We start from the raw sequence: 26,441 nt of genomic DNA on the forward strand, positions 1-26,441 counted from the left end.
AGGCAGGAGAATTGCTTGAACCCAGGAGGCCAAGTTTGCAGTGAGCCATGATCATGCTACTGCACTCCAGCCTGGCAACAGAGCTAGATTCTGTCTCAAAACAAACAAACCAACAAAAAAAGTACACTGCTCTCATACTAACTTATAAAAAATGCATTTAAAATAATTTCTAACGTGTTGAAACTATTTTGGTATTTATCAGTGCCTACTTAAAAAAAGAAGCGATATGACATAGCTTTAGTGAGAGTCAGAATACATAGTTTCTTTGTTTGAAGACCTATCTGAAACTTTGCATGATTATCATAATCTCTATTGGATTCATTTTTCTCATGCATAGACTGAAGAGATATACATAGCTGGTTGATTTCTAAGGTTTCTTTCTACTATACAATTATGTGATTTTTAAGATCACCTACAAAAAAAAAATCTTATGTGTGATTACAAGTCACAATGTTGTAATCTCATTTTGCCTGTTTGAACAAGTTATCTGAAATGAACAATCAAGCCTTGTGTGTGTTCAATCGAAGTTCACTTACATGTATAAATATTGGGTAGATTTAAAATTGTTTTTAATAGTTTAAGATTTAAAAATGTGGAACAGGATTCCTTATTCTTATTAAAAATAAAATAATTTATGAGTATCTAAGTATGAATTAAGTATAAATGTAAATATTTAATTATTTGTAACATTATCTATTTCAAAGAAACAGATGCATATCTTGTTAAAATTCTCTTGGTACCCCTTGACCCAGAAACTAATATTAGCGATGACCACAATTTGGAAGGAAGAGATTATTTCAGGACACCATCAGCATATGTGAACATGCTGTTACAATGTCTATATTTGGCTCTGTAACATGATCTAATCTTACAAGACTGAAATGACTATTGTGAACTATGACCTAGAATCATTGTGAGAATGGGGCTCAATAATTTATTTTTGAAAGAACTTTGCAATAGAGTTCCAAATAATAAAAGAGATTTTAAGTAGATAGGCTTTTCTTTAGGAATTTTCCTGTTAATGCTGTAATTGACTATACTGGACCTTTACATAGAAGACTGAAGTCACTACATAAAGCAAGGATGGTACAGGCACCTTTTTAAAGACTTTCAAGGGAAAATATCAACTTTTAATATGTAGTTTCATTTAAAAGTACATGCCATTTTTTAAAAAGTGATTGATTATTCTGCTAACCTTGCATACAGCATGAATTACTAGCTAAGTTACAAATAATTGTTATACAATAACATACCCTGTAGCCTTAGAAATACTTTTGGAAATGCCACAACTTAGTGCCATCAGTATGATTACCAAATGGCCATATTTATGAAATACAGAAGACCATTCTGAACGTACATTAACTGACATAGTCTAAAAGTCACTTTTTCAGAAATTTATCATAAATTTAACTAGTCAATAATATAGAGTGAATAAAATAAAATTTGGTTGTGATTTTTTTAATCTGCCCAAAGGTGGTTCTCAATCAATAAAATATTTCTCTATAGTACATATACTGGTACAATTCTGGAAAATCATTGACACACTTTTTCTCATTAGGCTCAATATCTCAAGATAGACAATTCATTTAAAAGACAGTGGTCTAAGTTATTTTCACTTCATTGTAGAAATTATATCATCCTTTAAATAAATTTAACTGACATTGAGAAATGAGATTTTTTTCTCATTTCTAGTTGAACACTTTGGTTGAACAAAATACAACATTAAATATACCTGCATGAGCAAGTACTGCAGTTCCTACTAAGCCCATTGACTTTTCTTCCACATCCCCACTGCTCTGTGATTTAAGACAGTATATGTATATACACACACACACACACTTATATATATATACACACACACACATACATATATATACACATATATGTAGAGAAAGAAATGAGATATTCTGAGATTCTGTCATTTGTACAGGATGATGCTAGAATTTCTAATATTCAGTTCTATTGTTAGAGGTTTTTAAACAAAATCTATCAAGGACAGTTTTATAATATTATTGGATCACTCTTTTTTCAAAGTGATGCACTTCCTACAGCAAAATAGTGAATTTTTTAAAGCCAGCAAACCAGACTATTGAGCAAAGCTCATTCATTTACTGTTGTCACTCTCACAAATAACTCTCAGCCATGCCAAATTATAGGGTCAGTTGTCTTTGGAAAATGGGCAAGGTAATTTGATTTTATTCTCAACTGTTTCATTCTTGGGCACTGCAGTCTCTAGTAAATGGGATGGTTGTTCCCAATCTGGCAGTTTGTGTTTCATTAAGTAAAGAAATTTTAGCAAGTTACTTTGATTTTTGCATCTATCAACTTTGGTGTCATATTTCACTACCTGTGATGGAGAGCCAACTAGCACAAAATCATGGAGAGGTGTGTTCTAGAGGCTTTCTCAAGGGAAAGAATCTATATATCAATACCCAGCAATGCAACATTATTTCCCATAGCTTTACCACTCTTATTTCCTCACTATCACATAAGGTGGACAGCTGTTTCAGACAACTGCAGAAACTAGATACATTTACATATGGCTATGGCAAAAAAAAAAAAAAAAAAAAAAAAAGTTGTCCTGAATAGAATTAAATTTAGGTGTAGCTACATCTGTTCACGGAGGCTTAAGAAAACATTGTAAATCATGCAGAAACATTTCAGTGAGGAAAAAATGATACACAGTACAAAGGACAAAATCTCATTTCTGAAGTATGAGTCAAAGAAATCATTTTTTTTTATTGAGATTCTACTGAGTTAGGCACTGTTCTAGGTGCTTTGGATAAATCAGTGAACGAAGCAGATAAAGATTCTTTGCAATATGAAATTTACTTTGCAGTGATGAAAGACAGAAACATTTTTAAATGATATATGAATTATTCCTAAGCATGTAGAAGAAAAGTGTTAGGAAAAATGTGAAGGTAGAATAGGGAAATGAAGACTGAGTGGGTGAGAGTCGAATTAGAAATTTAAATAGGGTGGGTCGGGTGCGGTGGCTCACGCCTCTAATCCCAGAACTTTGGGAGGCTGAGATGGGCAGATCACTTGAGGCCAAGAGTTTGAGACTAGCCTGGCCAAAATGGTGAAACCCTGTCTCTACTAAAAATACAAAAATTAGCTGGGCGTGGTGGCTCACGCTTGTAATCCCAGCTACTCAGGAAGCTGAGGCAGGAGAATCGCTTGAACCCAGGAGGCAAAGTTTGCAGTGAGCCAAGATCTTGCCACTGCACTCCAGCTTGGGCAACAGAGCAAAACTCCATCTCAAACAACAACAACAACAAAAATCCAAAATAACAACAACAACAACAACAAAAGAAAGGTGGGGATTTGGGGTTACCAAAAGTCATATTAGTTTTGCTTACATAAAATCTTACCAGTTTTAGTAAAACATTCCTGTTGACTACAATGAGTAGTCAAGGATATATCTATGCCTATAATTCCTGAATTTGGGATTTTCCTGGGAAATCTCAAAAATTGGTTTAATTGTGTTACGTTGAAATCTGTCCAAAATTAACAGATACCTTGAGACGTCAAAGATGTCCTGTGACCTAATTTTTGGAACTGCCAGTAATAGATGAAGACCTTTGCCTCTCCTAGAGACATAAAAAATAGTACTCAAAGATCATTATTTTAGATTAGATCCTTGGTCTATGTAGGTCAAGATCACATTTCTGCTGATAAATTTTGGTTGTAGCCTAAGGACACATTCTAAAGATATGATTTCATATCAATTATAAAATGCTGCATTTTTCCACAACAACATTTTATAGAGATTTACAACTAATTTTATCTAAAAATTTTATGAACTAATTTTTATTATCAGCCCTTATCTACTTTTGGTGAATTCCTGGTTTTCTCCTACTGTAAAGCCAAAACTTTCAAACTTCAACAAGTTGCCTGAATTTACTCCTTCCCCTCCCCCATCCCTACATGTCCAAGATTCGTAGGTAAGTTGAAATGTTAAGATTTAATTCTTTCCATACCCTACATATTGCAGTAATTTTCAAATTCTCTTTTTTTAATTCTCAAGAACCATAGTCATTTTTAGTGTGTTTTCATATGGAATTCCTGCATTTTTTTTTAAATTTTTTTGACAGAGTCTCGCTCTGTCACCATGCTGGAGTGCAGCCTGTATTTTTAGTAGAGATGGGGTTTCACCATGTTGGCCAGGATGGTCTCGATCTCCTGATCTCGTGATCTGCCCACCTTGGCCTCCCAAAGTGCTGGGATTACAGGCTTGAGTCATGGTGCCTGGCCACATTCCTGCCCTCTTAATCATTTTAAACATCCCTATATTAATCCTCCCTAGCCCTATTACATTTATACTGCTGGGTCCCTAGCCTATGTCTGATAAACATGTGTTGTTTATGTTTTCTCCTAGTCAGTGGCTTGTCCTTTTACATTCTATTTTGATCAAGTCCAATTTGTTATATTTTTACTTTTTGTTGGTTCAATGTTTCATACACTATCAAGAAAATTTTGGTGGTTAAAGGTTGCAAAGATTTTTCAACTACATATTTCTCTAGAGATTTTTTGGCATTATTTTTTATATATAAGTTTATGAGCCATTTCTAATTAACTTTTAGTACGTTGTGATATGAGTCAATATTCTTTTTTCATGTAGATATTCAGTTGCTCCAGTATCATTTGCTGAATAAATGTAGAGCATCTACAGTAACGTATTAGACTTCTCTTCATGAAAAAACTGCGAAGTGTTCGGGATGCTTGTATTCTCAAATAACATTGCTTTGTGTTTGACTTTGCACTGTAGTCTGCAAACAACTTTATGCTTATTACGTCTTTAGAGTAATCTTGTGAAGTATGTGTTTTCAGTTTGTAGGTGAGGAAATTAAGGAGTTAAAAGACTTACTGAAGATATTACACACACATGCACACACACATACACACACGGACAGAAAAAAATCCTCAAGCCTAGGTCATTACACTTTACTTCAATACTTCTTAGTTTTCATTTCAAAACACATACACACACACACACACACACACACACACAAATCTTAACAACAAAGTAGATTCAAAAATGTCCTGAAAACAACTTGAGGCATAGCATGAAGCAACCACTGATTTTTCCCCAAAGATTCATGCTTTTTATTTTATATTATGCATTTTGTATTCCTGTACATGATGTTTGCAAAGTTTACTAGATACAAAATCAAGTGTTATATTGTATATCGTCAACTAAAATAGCTGTTTTAGATAAATGCAACCATTTCTCTATAACATTACTGCCAGCTCCTCCTTTGCCCAGGCCCTGCTCCTTCACAGAAATGTGTAACCCATTTTGAAATACTCCCATATTGATTCTTACCTGGAGCCTCCTTAGAATTGCTTAGTGTTATTAGCAATATTCCTTTGTTAAAACAGAAGCAATTATAATATCTATATACCAAGGTAAATGGGATGCTGGAGGCAAGCTCCCATCCTCCAACGACAACAGGTTTTGAACCATTCTGAAAAATCAAAAGTTATTACCTAGTTTTTGGGTGTTTTTTTCTTGCTATTCAATCAATAGTGTATATGAGGAGACATTCTGGAAGAATGAGAGTAATCTAGAGACTATGAAGTTGAGGACCACTTTTTTGGGTTGCAAAGCCAGGAGATACAAGCCTCCCAAATTATATTCAAATGCAATAATATATGTTTTCCTTGACAGTGTATAATGTTTGCTTTAGAAGGTACACTAGGAGAGGTATCTGTTACAGATTTCTCATAATAGGAAATTAGCCATATGCAGAAAAAAAATGAAACTGGACCTATATCTCTCACCATATACAAAAATTAACTCAAGATGGATTAAAGACTTAAGACCTGAAACTCTAAAAATCCTAGAAGAAAAACTCTTCTGGATATTGGCCTAGGCAAAGAATTTGTGACTAAAACTTCAAAAGCAAATGTAACAAAAACAAAAATAGGCAAATGGGACAAACTAAAAAGCTCTGCACAGAAAAAGAAATAATCAACAGAGGAAACAGACAACCTACAGAACAGGAGAAAACATCTGCAAGCTATGCATCAAACAAAGGACTAATATCCAGAATCTATGAGGAGTTCAAACAACTCAATGAGAAAAAAGCAAATAGCCCCATCAAAAAGTGGGCAAAGGTCATGAACAGACATTTTTCAAAGACAACACACAAATGGCTAACAGTCATGTAAGAAAATGTTCACCACCACTAATTGTAAAAGAGATGTAATTTAAAACTACAGTGAAGGCCGGGCGCAGTGGCTCACACCTGTAATCCAGCACTTTGGGAGGCTGAGGCGGGCGGATCACGAGATCAGCAGATCGAGACCATCCTGGCCAACATGGGGAAACCCGTCTCTACTAAAATACAAAAATTAGCCAGGCATGGTGGCACATGCCTGTAATCCCAGGTACTCGGGAGGCTGAGGCATGAGAATCGCTTGAACCCAGGAGGTGGAGGTTGCAGTGAGCCGAGATCATGCCCCTGCACTCCAGCCTGGTGACAGAGTGAGACTCAGTCTCAAAAAAAAAAAAGAAAAAAGAAAAAAAAAAAACTGCAGTGAGAGACCACCTTACACCAGGTCAAAATGGCTATTATTAACAAGTCAAAAAACAACAGATACTGGCAGGGATGTAGAGAAAAGGGAACACTTATACAATGTTGGTGGCATGTAAATTAGTACAGCCTCTATGGAAAAACAGTATGGATATTTCTCAGAGTTAAAAATAGGACTACCATTTAATCCAGCAATCTCACTACTGCATATGTACCCAAAGAAAAATATATTATTATTTTTAAAAGACATTTGCACTTGTATGTTTATTGCAGCACTATTTATAATAGCAAAGTCATGGAATCTAAGTGTCCATCAATGGAAAATTAGACAAAGAAAATCTGATATATATAATTGAATCCTACTCAGCCATAAAAAAGAACAAAATCATGTCTTTGATGTCTTTGGCAGCAAATGGATGGAACTGTAGACCACTATCTTAAGTGAAACAATTCAGAAACAGAAAGTCAAATACCACATGTTCTCACACATAAGTGGGAGCTAAACAGTGCATACACATGGACATACAGAGTAGAATGATAGACAATGGAGACTTGCAAAGGTGGGAGCACGGGCGGGGGTGAGGAATGAAAAAAATTACCAGTTGGGTACAATGTACACTTTTCAGATGATGGGTAAACTAAAAGACCAGACTTCACCACTATGCAGTTTATCCATGTAACAACTGCACTTGTACCCCCTAAACCTATGAAAAAAATTAAAGATTATCCATGAAAAGTGATAATCAGTTTTTAATATCTATACAAATTTGGTGTATCAGTTAATAATATTCCTCTTTTTATGTTGCAGGAGCAGGAGAATCTGGGAAAAGTACTATTGTTAAACAAATGAAGTAGGTACACATCTGTCTCAAATGTTTAATATTTGATGTCTGTCCGTGTGTTTGACCATTCTTAAAATACATGCTTTTGTAAATGCTGATTGACAGTCTTTTCTAAATCATGGATTATAACAGAGTGGTCACAGTTCTGTGCAAATATAGCTTGTATCCTTTAGCAGAAAGTGTAGCACTTGAATAATATTATAATTTCCATTTTTTTAAATGTGCCTCTCAACAAGACAAATGCTTAAAGCATTATGTATTACTTATATTAATCTGGGTATATCAAGGGCTTTTTAATGTGATCATTAACTGTAAATATTTTAAAATATGTCAATCAATGATGCATTTGTATTTTTAATCTCATTGGCATTTTTCCTACCTGGGAATAAAATGCTTAATTACTACCATGAATTTTAATGTATTTTTGCATTTGTTTTCTCTACTTTTTCCTTTTTATAATGAAATAACTAGATCTGAATTCCTTAATAAGGAAATAAAGAAAACCAAAAAGAATGCAGTGTGTACCTGAATAAAATGGTAATTGACAAGTAAAGGTAAATGGGTGAAACCTCATGGCTTTGTTACTACTAGAGAATTTTAAAGGATAATTGTTGCTAAAAAGAAGTAAAAGAAGCAGCAGAACAAACAGAAGCAGAAGCAACAGCAGCGGAAGGAGGAGGAGGAGGAAAGAAGGAGGAGGAGCAGAGAGGAGGAGCGGGGAGGAGGAAAGAGGAAGAGGAGGAAAAAGGAGAATAAAGAGGAGGAGGACCATGTTTGAGTGTATTTTTAAAGTATATGTTAAAGGATCTTGTTGTTTGGGACATATTTTAAGAGGGAGTGATGCCCGCCAGTCAATAATGAAATTGGTTCCAATCTAAGCCACTGTTTTCCTTTTATGTGATAATGTCATGTAAGTTTTATATCAACCAATATTTAAGCTTCACTTATCTGCAACCAAACGTTTGATCTTTCCTACTGTTTCTGAAGAACAGAGCTCCTTTATTCTGTTCCCTGGGATCGTACAATTTTTGAGTTTTTAGGACCATCCTGGCAACTAAGTCATCATTTATAACATTACCACAGTATCTGCCTGCTCTTGCCTCCCAGGCTATGATCATGCTTGAACCTTTCTTATCTTTTTTCATTTCTCCATTCTCTGTGAGCTTAAATAAAGAAAAAAAAAGACCAATTATTTGGCTACGTAAAAATTAAAACTTTTAAATATAGTAAACCATAAATAAAATTAAACCAAAATTAGAGAACTAGAAAATATTTACACTAAATATGATAGATTAATAATTGGTGACTAGTATATAAAGGCCCACAGATTGCTAAGTAAAACAATAAGCCTCCCAATATATATAAATAGGGATAGGCTATGAACAGAGAGTATAGAAATGATAAAATTCAATAGATAAATAATGTATTTTAGTGTAACCTCATTAATTATAAAAATTAAAAATCAAATAAATAATGAGGTAATTTTTCATTGTAGTAAATTGACAAACAATAATTAAAAAATAATGTTACCCAGTAAGAATGAGATTTTGAGAAATGGATATTTTTAATTGCTACTTGTAAAATTATATATTACAGAAAATTTATAAAAATAATTTTAATATACATAGTAAGCTGGGAAAATTAAAATTATTGATCTAAATATGTTTCTGAGAATTGTCAAAAATGATAAAATATGCAAAAATGTGAAAATAATTCAAAAATATAAAATATAAAAACCTGTATAAAAGGCTTATATCACTAAGATAATGAAATATGGGATAGAATAAAGTACCACAAATTAAAATAAAACATAAGCAATTAGGTTGCAAAGTTACAGGAGTATTCATTCTTCAATTGCAATATTATATAACTATTACAAATCATGTATTAATCTCATGTATATGAGAAGGTTTAAATATGTGGAAATGCTATGTTAACTAAAAAAACAGGTTACAAAATTGCATGAACATTTTAAATTTTATTTTATTGATTTAATTTATTTATTTGGGAAAGGGTCGCACTCTGTCACCTAGGCTGGAGTGCAGTGGCACAATCTTGGCTCACTGCAATCTCCACCTCTCAGGTTCAAGCAATTCTCCTGCCTCAGCCTTCTGAGTAGCTGGGATTACAGGCACCTGCCACAATGCCCGGCTAATTTTTTTTTCTTTTGGATATTTTTACTAGAGTTGGGATTTCACTATGTTGGCCAGGCTGGTCTCAAAATCCTAACCTCAAGTGATCCACCTGCCTTAGCCTCCCAAAGTGCTGGGATTACAGGCATGAGCCACTGTGCACGGTGCATGAACATTTTAACCTCAAGTATGATCAAATAGATAATTTTTTTAAATGAAAGAACATATACCAGTGTTCAAATAAATTTTCTCTCAATAGTGGAATTTAAAATTCAAAGCACCTTTGCTTTTAATATTGTTAGGCTTTTCACATTTTCTACAGTGAGCACTTCTTTTATTATTTAAAAAGAGCAAATTTCCTTGTTCTGCTTTATCTTTCCTTTTTTCAGTAGAATTTCTGTAAAAAAAAAATCAAAATTTGCTCTCTTTACTTTTCACTTTCCATTTTCAGCCATTTTCATCACACTTTCACCTCTGGTAAGTTGCAGAAGTTGCCATTACGAAGATTATTTATCATGTCATCTTTGAATAGTAATTTTATTTGAAGTCTCCTTAAGTCCTTATGTTAATTCCATATTACATCACTGTTCCCTCTTAATATTTTTCTTCAGCTTCTTTAGAACTCTTTCCCAGTTCATCTAACTCTATCTCCTTTGTTCTTCTAACTCTATCTCTGACTACACTTAAAATGTTAGTGTCTCTACTGTACCGGGAGACACTGGCACTTCTCTACTTACTCTGCACCTTCAAACGAAAACTTCCAGAGTTCTGTGATTTTCACCGGAATCTTCAAGCTGACTGTTTCAGAGTATTTCTTTCAAACTCACACACTTTGTCTAAACTAGGGAGGCAGATACATCTACTGCTATATTGTCTGGCTAGGTCCAAATCAGAATAAACATTAAACCTATCTCCCATCTGGCCTCTATTGCCCTAAAATTGATTACAACACCACCAGCCTACAACGCAATAAATCTCAGCGTAGTTATACTAAGCCTTCACCCTTTCACTAAGTCATGCCACATCTACACAATTGGTCTCCAAACACATCATTGATCTCCATTGGTCATCATTTCTGACCTAGATTAATTCAGTATCTTCCTCAGGAGCTACTACCTCCCTGCCCTTCCCTTCATTACATTATCCACACTGCCATGAACTGATCCATTTAAAGCTGATTGTATCTCCTGAATTCAACTCTTCACCCATGCTATCGAGATCAATCTCCTTGCCATGGCACACAAGACACTGGAGTCCAGTTCTTGCTGATGTCTTCATCCTCCTATCCTATAATTTCTCCCCTCCTACTTCCTGCTTCACTAATGCTGACCTTTTGTAAGTCTGTAGACTAGCACACTATAGAAGGCTGAGCTTCATGGCTAAGATCATGGACTGTAAATCAGATTGTGTTTGTGGTCCAGCTGTACCACACACTAGCTGAATAAGTTGGGGATATTTGCTTAATTTATCTGTGCTGATATTTCTTATTTATAAAATGTAGAACATAATTGTATCTACTTTAAAGGGCTTATTGTCAGAAATATGAAGACAGATGAAGTGCTTACAACAGTGCTTGGCACATATTGAATGCTTGAAAATTGTGAGCATCTACTTGTTCATATTGATCTTTCTGCCTAGAATGATTCTCTGCCCTTTTGATCATCTAGGAATAACTATCCTTGAACAATTAGCTGATTATCACTGCTTCCAAGATGTCTTCTTTGATACCTTACACCAACTCCTAGTAGAGTTTATCACTTTTTATTTTCTATAGCATCTTACTATATGTAGCGTTTGGTCCTATACATTATCATAATGTTCAAAAATCTCTTTATATGCTCTGCCTTCTTATAACTCAGTACTCTTCAACCGAACTTTGTGTGATGATAGGAAAGTTATCTATCTTGCCTTAAAATATGGCAGCTGCTAGCCACGTGTGGCCTTAGTAGCCACTTGAAATGTTGATAGTGTGATGGAGAAATTAAATTTTTAATTTTATTTAATTTTAATTAATCATCTAGTGACTAACATATTATACAGCAGTGCTGTAGTCTATGGTTTGGGAAGGAGGGACTTATATAATGTATTCTCTTTACCACATAACACAGTATGTCACAGAAAATGCCCCGTGAAAGCTTATGAATTTCAACAGACCTAGGAACCAACTCTGCAGTTGGAGTGCTCTGTCTCACAGAAATTGATATATGCAGCTCCTAGAAAAATGATGTTGTTTAAAGTCCCACTTCAACTGGACATTTTAACATCTGTTTTTATAATTTTTCTTTGTGATAAATGTTTCTTCACTTCTGATAGCAGTCAGAACTTGTTTCATGAAGAACACCTAAGTACCCCACGTTTATTCACAGTTGCCATTTTAATAATTAAAATAATTTTCCAAGTTCGATTTGACAGAAAACTGGGATTTCTTTAGTAAACTTATTCTTGATCTACCCATAAAGACATTTTACTGCATTTTTTCTACAGTCTTTGTCTACTTTATTTACTTAAGTTATTTAATGATTCAATGCAGCAAGATAGACATGACCATGTTTAACATAGAAGTTCAGCAATGATTTGTAATCAAATAAAAAAAACAACAAATAACAAATATAGGCCCTGCTTTTACTTCTTTCAGTTGAGATTTCTTGTATATGAAGGTTCTAATATCTTCAAAGACATTAAAGAGGCATTTGTGCTCTTTTCCCCTCTATGCTAAAGCCTTTATACGTGTAGACACAATATAAATATTTAGTAATATGACATCCAAAAAGACGCCTAACGAATACAAAGCACTTCAAGACAATTAAAACATTATAGAAAGGAACAAAAACAATTCTACAATAAAGATGCAAAAATACGTAACTGGCACATGTAATGACTTTAGCTTTTGATAGGTAAATCTATTTTAAGCTATTATTCCAAAACTTCTAGTAAAATCTTGAGTTTGGCTGAATGAGTGGAAGGTAGAGAAGAGTTCAGCCAAATAAAATGTCAGGCATTTCAACTTTTATAACTCAGTGGCACGTACACAGATGGAGAACTGACAAGAGATTTAACACAGGGCAATTACCTGTACTAAAAAAGATGCCTTTGTTGATGCTGTAAATAGAAAGAAGGCACTCCTATTTTCCAGCATGATAGGAAAAGTCATGAATGTTCTAAATGACTTAACTTCCTCTAGACATCAGGTTGTGGACACAAGGCCAAGTTTCAAAACTGTGAATATATCTTTGTCCTGAGAATCTATAATTTTTTTTTCTTAAAAACAAAAACAAAAACAAAAAACAGGCTTTCTAAGTATAATGCTTATGATTTACTCGTTTCAGAAAAGTATGTTAAAATAACAAATCCTAAGTCCTTTTGTATTTATCATGGTAGCCCAGAAAGAAAATATTGTATGAATGACAATGATAATGAAAGTCCAAAGGCATAAAATTGTTTAGATTTAGCATATACATATGGTCAAAATTCCTTTTTAATGAAAATATACTATAATTGTATTCAAGTAACTTATTTTGATGTGCTTTAGTGTTACAATCAATTATTCAACTCACAGAAACTTTTCATGTTTAAATTATAGGATCATCCATAAGAATGGTTACAGTGAGCAAGAATGCATGGAGTTCAAAGCAGTAATTTACAGTAATACATTGCAATCCATCCTAGCTATTGTGAAAGCCATGACTACCCTTGGAATTGATTATGTAAATCCCAGAAGTGCAGTAAGTATGCAAATAATGACAGCTGTATGTCCTGCAATAGAGTTTGAGCCACAAAATAAGAGGACTTAATAAGTTCAATCTATACCCAAAATTTAAAAATATGAAACATGAATTTTGAAACATGAATTATGTTTTGTGTAAGATTTCTTATTTTCCTTGAAGTGAAACTTTTTTACTGTATACTGTTATTCAACATTAGTTGTTTTCTTGAGGATTAAACTTAATATCAAATAATACACCATAAGAAACAAAAATATTGTTTACGACTGCTAAATGCAAAAGTTTATGGCATAAACACAATTTGTAATATCTCTACATTAATTTTTTAGTTATGTCATTTCAAAGAGACTAACAATGTTTAATAATAACACAATAATTATAATTAATGTTTGATGATGATTACAAAGTCTGCATGGCAACAGGGAAATGATTATAATGCTAAGTTTTTTAAAAAAGAATTCAAATTGTAGGAGCAAGCAAATGGTTGTATATTAAGTATATTCAAGTAGTCATAGTTCTGTTTGTAAGGTAACAACAAAATTATTTTCTCCCTACTTTATATTTTGCTATATAGTTATTTTATATTAAAATATATTTGAAATCCACTTACTTTAAAAGTTTATAGGCAAATATATAAAAATATTTGGCAAATGAAACTTATAGTATTATCCAAAGAACCATAGTTGACCCCACCCAAAAAAGAGAAACTGAGTAGAATCCACAAGAAGAACTCACCTATTTCCATATGTCCCCTCCAGGAGCAGCTGGGCATCTGGTTACCTCCAGAGGATGCCAGTTGAATGCCTACCAATGTAATTCTTGGAAACCTTGCTATAGAAACAATAAAAATAGAGAACAAAAGCATAGTAAGGATAAAGAAAGAGGAGTCATTTGAACTCCCTCAACCAGCTTAGTGGACCTTGTAAATGGCCACTGGATCTTGTAAATGACCACTAGAAATCATTACAATTAAAACAAACAAACAAAGGCGGCTTTTCCATGCTCTTAATGTAAAGAAAGGGGAAATCCCCCTTTTTCTTGTCACTTTTCTTCAAAGAACAAAGAAATGCTAAGTATGGTCTTCAGGCAGATAGTTTATAAAGCGAGGAGTCAGATATTTTACTGATTCCCATTTCTAGTTTTCTCCACAGTTTGCTCCAATCTATCTCTCTGGCTACAGTTTCCCACTCATGTGTAAAAGGGGAACTTGATGTTCCCCTTCCCGAGTCCAAGTGATCTCATTGTTCAGTTCCCACCTATGATGGGTGCTGACGAGTTGATGGGTGCAGCACACCAACATGGCACAAGTATACATATGTAACAAACCTGCACGTTATGCACATGTACCCTAGAACTTAAAGTATAATAAAATAAATAAATAAATAAATAAGGGGAACTTGGAGGAGGTGAACTCCAAGATCCTTTTATTCTTTATCTCTCTACGACTTAGTGATCATGTTCTTATTTAAGTGTAGTTCAGTTATGGATCTGAACCTTGGCTTTTTCTAAGATACTAGGATTTTAAATTGACTCTTAAGAGACAACATAGTATAACCACCTTAATTTAAAAAACAAGGATCAAAGAAGATTAGTTGGTTTACATTAAGTAGCTAGAGTTCATGGCAAAACCCACTTCTCCTGGATTCCATTATAGTGCTTTTTGCTTTTAAGGGATTTAATGATTAGAAATATTTTATCTTTTTATCTTAGGCAATAATAGTCACTAAAATAGATGTACCTTCTTAATTCCTTTGAGAATGATTTAATGATGTTTAAATTTGTAGATGCAATATGGTATTCCATGCATTTGTGTCAGAGAAGTTGGAAATCACCTTGCCTATTGCTACTTATTTAATTATACTGTATCCTTCATATGACCCAGAGTTTGTGAAACAGTGATGCTCTGATCACTAAAGACCTGAGCTTTGACCTGGTGTGGTGGCTCACGCCTATAATCTCAACACTTTGAGAGGGTGAGGCAAGAAGATTGCTTGAGCCTGGGAGTTCCAGACCAGTCTGAAAAATATAACCAGATCTTGTCTCTATTAAAAAAAAAAAAAAAGGAGAAGAAGAAAAAAAGGAAAAAAAATTAGCTAGGCATGGTGGTGTGTACCTGTAGTCCCAGCTACTTGGGAGGCTGAGGTGGGAGTTTCACTTGAGCTTGGGAGGTCGAGGTTGCAGTAGAGCTGTGATGTTGCCACTGCACTCCAGCCTGGGCAACAGAGCAAGACCCTGTCTTGAAAAAAAAACAGAGAGAGAGAAACGTGAGATTTATTAGTAAAAGTCTTAGTGGTTTGACATACAGGGGAAGTGAAAATAATAAACTATACACATTGCTGCCATCATGCTAATTAAAAATAAAAGTACAGTTTATTCAAACTGTACATTGAATGGTGTAAATAGAGCAACTTAAGCAGCACCTAGCCATTGCCATAACTTCTCAGGAGTACCTATGTCCTCAACTATCAGAACATCACAATTGTCAGGCACAACATAGTTCATATTTTTATTTCAACTGATGTAAACTCTAGCAGTTTCAACTGCATTCTAGTACTTGATTTTGAGATTAATATACTATGACCTGTTTAAAATTGTTTATTTAATAGATTGATTGCTAAGCACTACCTACATGTGACTTTCAGAGTTCTGATTAGCTTTCAATTATTTATACAAGTACATATGCTTTTATACAACCATCTGCACATCTCCACACAGATTGCCAAGGAGAGGAAGTTCTGATAGAAAATTTATGTGAGCTTTATTAGTCACTGGGTCTATAAGTTTGGACAAGTTAACCTCTCTAAACTTCAGTGTCTGCTTCCACAGAATATTATGGTTTTCCTCCTTGAGTTACAATCACTATTAAAAGAGGAAGCAAAAACATAAGAAATCCACTATAATACAGAGTATTATAGAATGAAAATTTTCAATAAATATTAGGTATTATTATTTTTCAATACTTGTTTTGAATATAGGCTCATTAAAATTTATGTAGTGAAATCTATGCATCCAACATCATTTGAAAATATTATTTTTTATTAAACTATTTATGTGGTAGACATTTAGTTGGATACTGGGGATGTAGTAAGGGCTCAGCAGTAACTGAGATGGAAATAATATTTGTCTTCAGGAGAGGAGAGTTTGATGTTTAACAAATAATTACAAATGATATGCTATTTCAAAAAGGCTGTGCAACTAAATGTGGAGCTCCATCCTTGCTGAAAGAAGGTATTACTAAGAAGGGGAACACTAACATTAAATGCGGATAGAAAAGAACTAATTAGTTTGGCTTTGGAAATGAGTTTGTAAGTTCTATTTGATATCTACATATGTAAGCAATTACAAATGTGCATTTGAAGCCCAAAATAGACACTTTGTCTAGAGATCTAAATCTAGGTGTTATTGGCATGCCATTATACTATGGCATATAATTCATACTAAGAAAGTAGGATGGAATAGATGAAGCACTTAGATTAAGAAGGGAAAGGTATTAGGGATAACAGAGTCTAGGGAAGAGTGTTAAAAAACAAAAACAAAAAAACCACCACAATATTTTCTGCTCACTTGTTAGGAAAAGAAAACTTCAGGGGAGAGGATAGAGGAGTAAATGGAAGTCAGAAGTATGAAATCACAGAATTCAAGAGAAGTGTTCCAAAGGGAATTATCGACACTGAAAGGTCTTCAGAAGTCAAGAAAGGAGACTATTAAATAGAATCTATTGGATTTAGAAATATGGAGCCATTGGGAATATAGTGAGAGAGATTTCAGAAGAATGGTGGACTCCTACTCCTGTGGAGAATGTGGAAAAATTAGAATAGGCTATTGGAACAGTTAAGGGTAATATTTTTAGGACCTATAGCCAAGGAGTAGGAGAGAGATGGGATATGTAGTTAGAGGGGAAGCAGCTAAATGGGGCTTGTTCTCATTGGTTGTGGCTTCGTATTTGATAGACTTATATTTCATAAGCATAAAACTTGAAAAGAGGGTTAAACTGAAGAAACAGGAAAGGAGAAATAATGAAGATACTTAGTAAATAACTACTTATCATTTTGCATATTATTATATCCTATTTTGGAGCATATAGAATCCACTCAACTGACATAAAGGAATTCTGAAAATTATAACACTTTTACTACATAATTTGAGTGGTGTTGTAATCATCTTGGACATAGAACCCTACAAAGTAAACTCTACAATATGAACCAAAAAGCAGCACTGATTCCTCAAGATGTTCTACAATTGAAGTTCTGTGATCAAATCCATTTGGTATATATGCATACAATAACAACTTGGAAATTTGCGACCAATATTACTACTCAAAGATTCTGAAAACCCAGTAGCAACAAAACATGGCATTTTTAACTTAGCGTTTCTCACAATTACTAAGTAAACGACATAGCCTTCCTTTCTTTTGATGTTTTTTCCATGATCTTTGGAAATACGACTGTAGGGTTCAGAATAATTTCCACAAAGTTCTAAGACCACCTGGGATACCTAATATTAATGATGAAGGTCTGAGTAATCTGCAGGGAAAACACATATTTTATTTTCTATACCATGTAATCCCAAAGTTACACAATCTTAAGAGAATGAAGATGGGTTGACAGGTGCAGCAAACCACCATAGCACATGTATACTTATGTAACAAACCTTCATGTTCTGCACATGTATCCCAGAACTTAAAGTAAAATAAGAAATGAATTAATAAATAAAAGAAATATTCTTAAAAAAAAAAAAGAGAGAGAGAGAGAGAGAGAATGAGCCATTCCAGGCTCACTGTAATTCCCAAGCCTTTCCAAATACCTCATAGGGAAATAAAACTTATTTGGGATGCCACTCAAATCCACAGGTTGTTATTTGAAAAATGTAGCAGACAGGATGATTAGAGAAGGCTTCATTGAGGAGGTGGTATTGGGAAGAGACTTGAGTGAAAAAGGAAGTGAACCACAGGAAGGACATGGAGGGAACAACCGTTGAAATGCGCTGAAATGGGGGCTTGGTGAGTTCAAGAAGCAACAAGTTGTTCAGTGCATCTTGAGTCTTGGGGTCAGGGAGAGAAAGGGAGAAAGGAGGGAAAGAGGGGGTCAAAACATGTAGAGCCTTGTGAGTCACAGTAAGGGATAAGGGATTTGGGTTTTCAGTTTTGAGTTTGGTGAGAAATTACTAGAGTTTTAAAAATATAACAATAAAATAGTAGGACTTAAGTGTTCAATCAGTTTGGCCATTATGAGGAAGATAACTTTTCGTAATACCTATACATTCTGGTGTTATATATTTTAAAAATTCACATTTGATGGATAGGCTCAAACCCTGAAAAGCTTTAAAGAATTTTAAATTTAAAGAATTATTTAAATTATACCAGCTTTTCAATAAGCACAGAAGAACATCAAGAATTGAAATACACTATGTTCAATAAAGTGTTATTTATGGTTAAAAAAATAACAACTGTATATTGCCAGAGATTCTTAATGCAGTCAGAACAGTTGCATCACCTTGAAGCTTTTAAAAGCTACCTTTGCAGAGCCTGACATGCAGATTCTGATTCATTTTGTTTAGGTTGCAGTTCTGCTATCAGCATTGTTAAGGGTACACCACATGCTGATGATGTGCAGCCGGGATTGAAAGTCCTCTCCATGGGCTCCACCTATGCATGCACAAATTTAAAAGTAAAAGGTCTGGAGACACAAAAACCAACCTGATAGGATAACTTGCCTTTGTGGGAGGTAGTAGGATTGAAGTGGTCAAGGGAGACTTTGTAACATTTAAGTGTTTAGAACTATATTCATCATACCTCTACAAATAAAGTATATTGAAATTTAAAATAGAACATTTTTTTAAAAAAGGAAGTCCAGATGTGGTGGTTCACACCTGTAATCTCAGCACTTTGGGAGGCCGAGGTGGGCTGATCACGAGGTCAAGAGATCGAGACCATCCTGGCCAACATGGTGATACACTGTCCCTACAAAAAAAAAAAAAAAAAAAAAAACAAAAAACGAAAAAAAAATCAGCTGGGTGTGGTGGCAGACATCTGTAGTCTCAGCTACTTGGGAGTCTGAGGCAGGAGAATCGCTTGAAAGTGGCAGGTGGAGGTTGAAGTGAGCCTAGGTTATGCCACTGCACTCTAGCCTGGGTGACAGAGAAGACTACGTCTAAAAAAAAATAAAATAAAAAAATAAAAAAGTAAAAAAGAAAAGAAGAGAAAAAGAAAAAAGAAAGAAATGAAACAGTGTGTTTGGTTTGTAAAGCTATGCTGACAAGATGTATAATTTTTCTTCTTAGGGATAAAACTGTGTAGTGGTTGTTTCATTGAATCATTTGTTCTAAATAGCACTTTAATAGTGGAAGGAGCCGATAGCATGATGCTAGCAAAAGTGACCAGAGCATATTTCACTGAACTTGCAGTATTCTTTCATATCCATTTAATAGAGAAATGGGGTTTTAAAAATCTATCCTGTGCTGATGCAGGAAAACCAGGTTGAGACTTGATTTGGCCATTTGTTGACAAAAAAGCCAAACTCTGTAAAACACTTGAAGAGATTTATTTTGAGCCAAATGTGAGTGCCATGACCCATGGCACAGCCTCAGGAGATCCTGAGAACATATGCCCAAGGTAGTTAAGTCATAGCCTGATTTTATACATTCTATGGGGATAAAAGTTACAGGCAGATATCAGTCAATACATGCAAGGACCAGAAAGGTAGGATAACTTGAAGCAGGACCTTCCAGTCATAGGTGGATTCAAACATTTTCTGATTGGTAATTGGTCGAAAGAATTAAGTCATTGTCTAAAGGCCTAGAATGAATAGAAAGGAATCTCTGGGTTAAGAGGTTGTGGAGACCAAAGTTCTTATTATATAGATGAAGTCTCATAGGTGGCACCCTTAGAGGCAATAGATGGCAAATATTTCCTATTTAGACCTTTAAAAAGTGCTAGACTCTCAGCTAATCTCACAAGGATCAGAAAAGGACTTGAAAAAGGAAGGGGATTCTCTACACAGTGTAAGTTTCCCCCACAAAAGACAGCTTTTATTTTATTGTTATTTTCTTTTATTCTTTTATATATGCCAAAAAATATATATTTGGCAATAAAATAATTTATTTCAGGGCCTGCTCTATACTGGAGTCAGGTTGGAATTTGGAATCTTATTGCTATAAAGAGTCAGTTTTATCAGTCCTAAGATATCTGTTTTAATGTTTATGCTGATGAGTTGTGCCTGAATTCCAAAGGGAGGAGGGCCTCATGAGGCACGTCTGACCCCACCCTTCCTATCAGGCCTGACCTAGTTTTTCAGGTTTCCCTTGGAATTCTCTTGGCCAAGAGGGATTTCTAGGTTGCAGGGCTTAGAATTCTGTTGCTTGGGGGACTCAGAATTTTGTTTTGGGTTTACACATTGAATATGTGGACCAATGATCATCTGATCAGCTTACTTTTAACAATAAAAGCTGATTGTGAAGAAAGATAGAATACTTTTTTTTGTTTGTTTGTTTTTTCCCCCTTACCTGTGTCTCTTTAACAATAAGTGACCAATGACTGTGGTAACAGCAGAATCTCCTATTAACACCTCACTAAAGTGGATGAAAAAATCAAAGGTATCACAAATTTTTAACATATATTTTAGCTTTTCTTATGTGATCTATTCAGTAAATAAGGTACTGAGTTAATCATTTCTATCTGTAGACTGTTAAGCACGTAGTCTGTATTTAAATTATACATTTTTAAGGCTATGAATAAAATGTGATCAAATCTGCTTAGCATCAATTATGATACTGAACGTGAAAAAAAAAACCAATAAGTGACATACCCTTATTTTTTATACAAAGAGCAAGCAGATTCTTGATAAAATGGTAGAATAAAACTGTAGTCAGTTCAAAATAATAATAATCTGAATTGTATCAGAAAAGCAGCAAGTTCTTATTGAACATACTTCATTGGTAGTGTCAGAGACATTTGAAGTAGAACAACTTCATCTTAAATAGGAGCTGAGGAAAATGAGACTCAGACCCACTGGGCTTCATTCCCAGACAGTTAAGACATTCTAAGTTACAGGGTGAGAGAAGAGGTCGGCACAAGATGCCGACGTAACGACGTTGCTGATAAAACAGGCTGCAGTAAAGAAGCTGGCCCAAACCCACCAAAACCAAGATGGCCATGAGAGTGACCTCAGCTTGTCCTCACCGCTGTACTCCCACCAGCACCATGACAGTTTATAAATGCCATGGCAATGTCAGGAAGTTACCCTACATGCTCTATCAAGGGGAGGCATGAATAATCCACCCCCTGTTTAGCATATCATCAAGAAATCATAAAAATGAGCAACCAGCAGCCCTCGGGGCTGCTCTGTATATGCAGTAGTCATTCTTTCATTCCTTTACTTTCTGAATAAACTTGCTTTCACTTTACTCTACGGACTCGTCCTGAATTCTTTCTTGTGTGAGATCCAAGAGCCTACTCTTGGGATCTGGACTGGGACCACTTTCCTGTCACAGTAACAGCCTGACATGGCACAAAAGGTGCTTGTGTTTGACTCATATTCTGATGCTTATTGTATATACTGGTTTACTGGTTTCTAAAAGTTTGAGCATTTTAGATTCCTTACATGTAAAATGGAGAAAATATAGTGTCTATCTCACAGTTGTGAGGATTATGTGAGATATTTTATGTATAGTTTTGTAAACTGTAATAATATGCACCAAGAGGATTATGAACTAAAAAGGATATCAGCTTTGGAGGCTGACAACAAGGTTAAGTTCAGACTTCTCCATTTGCCTGGACTATTACCACAGTCAATTTAATTATTCTGAAACTCAACCTCTTAATCTTTAAAAAAAAAAATTGTCATAAAGCTATTGAGATTATTAGTTAAAATAAATTACAGACTATAGTATTTATACTATAAACTCAATATATATTTGACTATAGTATTTATACTTAAACTCAATAAACTTCTCTTTCCTTCTTCCCTGGTAAGCTCCAGATCTTATCCCAACAGGACTAAGACAATAATTCCTCGCTTTGCATAAAAAATTCTCACCTCTGCCCTACTGGTTTGTTCCAAAGGCATGCAACCAACAATAGCTACAGGAATGTTCAAAAATATTATAGGGATCCAAATGTTTACCATTCTTTATTTGTATGATTAAGAGGAGGTAACATGATGACCAAAAATATTACATATTAATTTTTTGAAAAAATACAATTTTAGAATAATGAATTCATTTCCCATTTTTACTCTAATTTTTTTTTTTTTTTTTTTTTTTTTTCTGGAGACAGGGTCTGGCTCTGTCACCTACACTGGAATGTAGTGGTGCAACCTCTGCTCACTGCAACCTCTGCCTCCCAGGCTCAAGCAATTCTCCCACCACAGTCTCCCTAGTAGCTGGATATGCACTACATCCCTGACTAATTTTTTTGTAGGAAAAATTTTGTCATGTTGCCCAGACTGGTCTCAAACTCCTGGACTCAAGTGATCTGCCCACCTCAGCCTCCCAAAGTGCTGGGATTACAGGTGTTAGCCACCATGCCTGGCCTACTCTAATTTTTACTTGGCTTTTTTTTCTAGAAAAATTCATGGCAATGATTAAAAAAAGAAGAAAATACCAGATTAAATCAGGTTAATTTTTCTTTTACCTTGGTATAATATGTAGACCTTCTGCAAACTCAATATGAATACAGCAAAGTATTATTATCCTTCTTGATATCATATTCAGAAGTCAGTGATATATTTCAAAATATGCTAATTTCTTCACATAATATTTTATAGTTTTTGCAAAGGAGAACTCTTCTGGACATCAACCAGCCATGAGAAACTTTAGTTCTATTTACCTCGATATAGTTTAAAAAGATGTTTGGTGGAATTATTAGCTAAAGGAATAAGATTAAAATCATCCCATTAAAATACTCTATTAGAAAACAGAGTATGTGATTCCAAATAATACATTCTTATTCTCACCAAAACATTGTTCTAGGAGGACCAACGACAACTTTATGCAATGGCAAATACCTTGGAAGATGGTGGCATGACGCCTCAACTGGCTGAGGTAATAAAACGGCTATGGAGAGATCCGGGAATTCAGGCCTGCTTTGAAAGGGCATCTGAGTATCAGCTCAATGACTCAGCAGCTTAGTAAGTGAATTCACTTTAAGGGGAATTGAAGGTAAAACATTTAAAATTAAGAATTATAATTCTGCATACTTTGCATTTGTAAATGCAAATGAAGAAAATAAATGGTGTTACATTTTATTAGAGTAAAATAAAAAGCAATCGAAGAGAAATGAAAATGAACAAGGTGACATAATAAGATGTAAAAAAATATAAGCAGGGGAGCATTTTAAATAACTAAGCTTAAAACTGCCCGAGAAGATACTATGTTGCAAATATCTTCTCTTGATTAAAAAGAGTTAACCATTATGCACAGCCTTTCACACTAACACAGACTGGTGACATGCACACTGAGATTTTGGGCTATTCATTTCATCTCTATTCATATTAGTGAAATCATCTCCTAGATTAATTTTATTAATGACACATGCCTTGGCTCACTGGGTTGATGACCTTGATACAAAATTCTAGAAGAAATTAATGAATTGATTTCCAAAATACTTGTATACCAGGAGATTCTTCTGGCGTCTCAAAAAATTGTATAAATTTCACTGCTTATATCATCCATTTAGTATTAATTAACCATAAGGAAATTAGGGGCTCGTGACACTATAATTTCATTATCAAAGTGATTTAAAATTTTCTTTTAGTGCTGGGCACAGTGGCTCATGCCTGTAATCCCAGCACTTTGGGAGGCCATGGCAGGCAGACTGCTTGAGCTCAGGAATTTGAAACCAGCCTGGGCAACATAGCAAAGCCAAGTTGCTTCAAAAAAAAAAAAAAAAAAAATACAAAATTAGCCAGGTGTGGGGGCACATGCCTGTAGTCCCAGCTTCTTGGGAAGCTGAGACAGGATTGCTTGAACCCAGGAGGTCAAGGCTTCAGTAAGCAGAGATTGCACCACTGCACTCCAGCCAGGGCAAAAGAGCAAGACCCTGTCACCAAAATAACCCCAAAAAACAATTCTTTTAGCAAGTGATTCCTAAGATAGCCCTGCCACTACATGCCTGCAAGATGTGTGCATATGTAAATATAATCTAATTACTCATTTTCTATTTCCGTTCATGCATATGTGTGAAAAAGTGTAAATATACTTCTTTTGATGAACTCCTCCCACCAACAGAACCTGCTAGCATCATTTAATTAAACAAAAACAAAACAGTAATGTAAAAGTGAAACAAATGAAAAAGATTGGTAAAGACAGAACAATGAAGCTTGCATGACACTTCAGATTTTTAATCACTGATGGACAGAATGATTATGGAGAGAAATAAGCCATATAACAATTTCAAAGGACACATTGCTTTTGGAGGAAAGAGTTTTTCCTAGCTCTCTGATGAAGGAGAGAATGAGTCTCATTTTGTGATTATATCTATCAACTTGAATAACTTTTCATAAGTGTCTCAGCACCTACCACATTTTAATAGTAAAAAGGATCTCTGCAGTGGAGTAAAACATTGCTTTTCTATACTATTCATTGGTAAGGGTAGTCACAATGAGTAAGAAGCTGAATTGTGGAATATTCCCATAAAATCTTGCTCAGTAAAGCTCTGGGTAGAGAGCCAGAGAGAAAGATAGATTAAAGTGGGCTCTCATTAATATATTTAGTCTTGTACAAACCACATAGTTAAAATGAGCAAATAAATAGCATTTTATTGTATTTTCTAGTATTTAATTTTAATTTTTTCCTTTATTTAAACACTTAAAGTATGTTTTACACTGGGACTATCTACTCCATTATAGAGTCATAGTAAAATTTTAAATCTGTTCATCAAGTTAAAAACAATTAAACAATATCAATTTGCAATCATTTTGTAAATGTTTCCTATATGGTAATAGTTTTCAACCACCCAGATTACTGCAGGTGCAACAGAATAACAGAAAAGCTGATTTTCCCTATTTCAGAGAAATTTCATACATAAGCCAAAAAGTAATAATAATAATAATAAAGTGTTATTTTTTGTTCTGCTCTTAGGTGTCCTTAAAAGGAAAGCTTGCTGAGAAAGTTAGTTGAATGCTCATTGCTTTCTTCCAGCAATTAAGAGCAGATTTTTTTTCAAACACTGAATTACACTGGAAAACTAGATATAAAATGAGATTGGTACTACAATGTGTCTGTTTCATATACATTATATAGAGCAAGGTCTCTTTTTTTGGTATAAGTAAGATACTTCTTGTTTCCTCAAATCTAGAGATCCTTCAAGTTAAGGCTAACAAAAAAGTGAATATAATAAGGGAAAGGAATGCCATCGTTGGCAACATAACCTCATCAGTTCCAGAAAATTGAAAGAAGAGGGGTATGGCAGGGACAATCAGAGGAAACATTTTAGTTGATTGCATGGTTTACTAATTGCAGTAAAGCCATGTAGTGTGCCTTTAAAATTCCACGTGCTTTTAGAATTACCATAGACTTCACCAGGAAAAATCCTAGTTTAAATAATTGGAAAATAATTTAGTACTTTTCAATGATCAGATTCATATACGTTAAGGGCCTCTATTTGGTCAAAGCTTTAGATTATAGGCTTGAACTCCCACATTCTATATTTGTTTATTTAAACAAGCATTTTAAATGCAAATTTATCAGTCTGCTAATGCTTCTGCTTTGCTTGAAATCATTTATACATGCAAATAAATGTGTCCTTACCAAGGCTTTCATTTAGTTATCATGAAATGAATGTAATCTTTATTTTGGTAGGTATATTTTTGGTGTCTTTTTGTTTGTTGTTTCTCTTGCATGAACTGACCAACAATATACCTATCACACATGCAGGCTTAGTTAATAGAAAATTCACAAAGGGATTTGCTTGCCAAAATAGAAAATAAATACACTAGCAAATTCTGCCAGTACTTTCTCTAATACATTTACATCTTGATGTATCACTCTTTTTTCAAAAGAAAACTTAAGCTTTTTTAGAATAAAACAAGGCTATTTTCATATTATATATGTTAATATTTTTCATATTATATATGTTATGTGTTTCTGAGTTGTGATTTTTACTCTTGGCAAAATTCCTTTGGGACACTTGTCCACCCTTAATTTGTTTCAGCTTAAAAGGAAAAAGCTCCTCCAAGAATAAATTACCTACATTAATAATGAATTTTT

At 34.4% G+C, this 26,441-nt stretch overlaps 1 protein-coding gene and 1 long non-coding RNA gene across 2 annotated transcripts in view; one reads left to right on the forward strand and one right to left on the reverse strand.

Moving 5' to 3' along the window:
• Window positions 1–26,441, forward strand: part of GNAT3 (G protein subunit alpha transducin 3) — a 55,902-nt gene that overhangs the window by 12,313 nt on the left and 17,148 nt on the right. Inside the window, exons 2-4 of the mRNA XM_001108504.5 lie at window positions 7,351–7,393; window positions 13,097–13,238; window positions 23,205–23,362. Of these exons, the coding sequence (XP_001108504.1) occupies window positions 7,351–7,393; window positions 13,097–13,238; window positions 23,205–23,362 (343 nt within the window). The remainder of the gene's footprint in view (window positions 1–7,350; window positions 7,394–13,096; window positions 13,239–23,204; window positions 23,363–26,441) is intronic.
• Window positions 13,970–26,441, reverse strand: part of LOC144339900 (uncharacterized) — a 123,987-nt gene continuing 111,515 nt past the window's right edge. Inside the window, exons 2-3 of the long non-coding RNA XR_013415476.1 lie at window positions 15,352–15,474; window positions 13,970–14,069 (exon numbers count right to left, since the gene is read on the reverse strand). This is a non-coding gene — a long non-coding RNA (uncharacterized LOC144339900). The remainder of the gene's footprint in view (window positions 14,070–15,351; window positions 15,475–26,441) is intronic.

Source organism: Macaca mulatta, chromosome 3 (genome assembly GCF_049350105.2).
Source record: "Macaca mulatta isolate MMU2019108-1 chromosome 3, T2T-MMU8v2.0, whole genome shotgun sequence".
Classification (NCBI taxonomy): Eukaryota; Metazoa; Chordata; class Mammalia; order Primates; family Cercopithecidae; genus Macaca; species Macaca mulatta.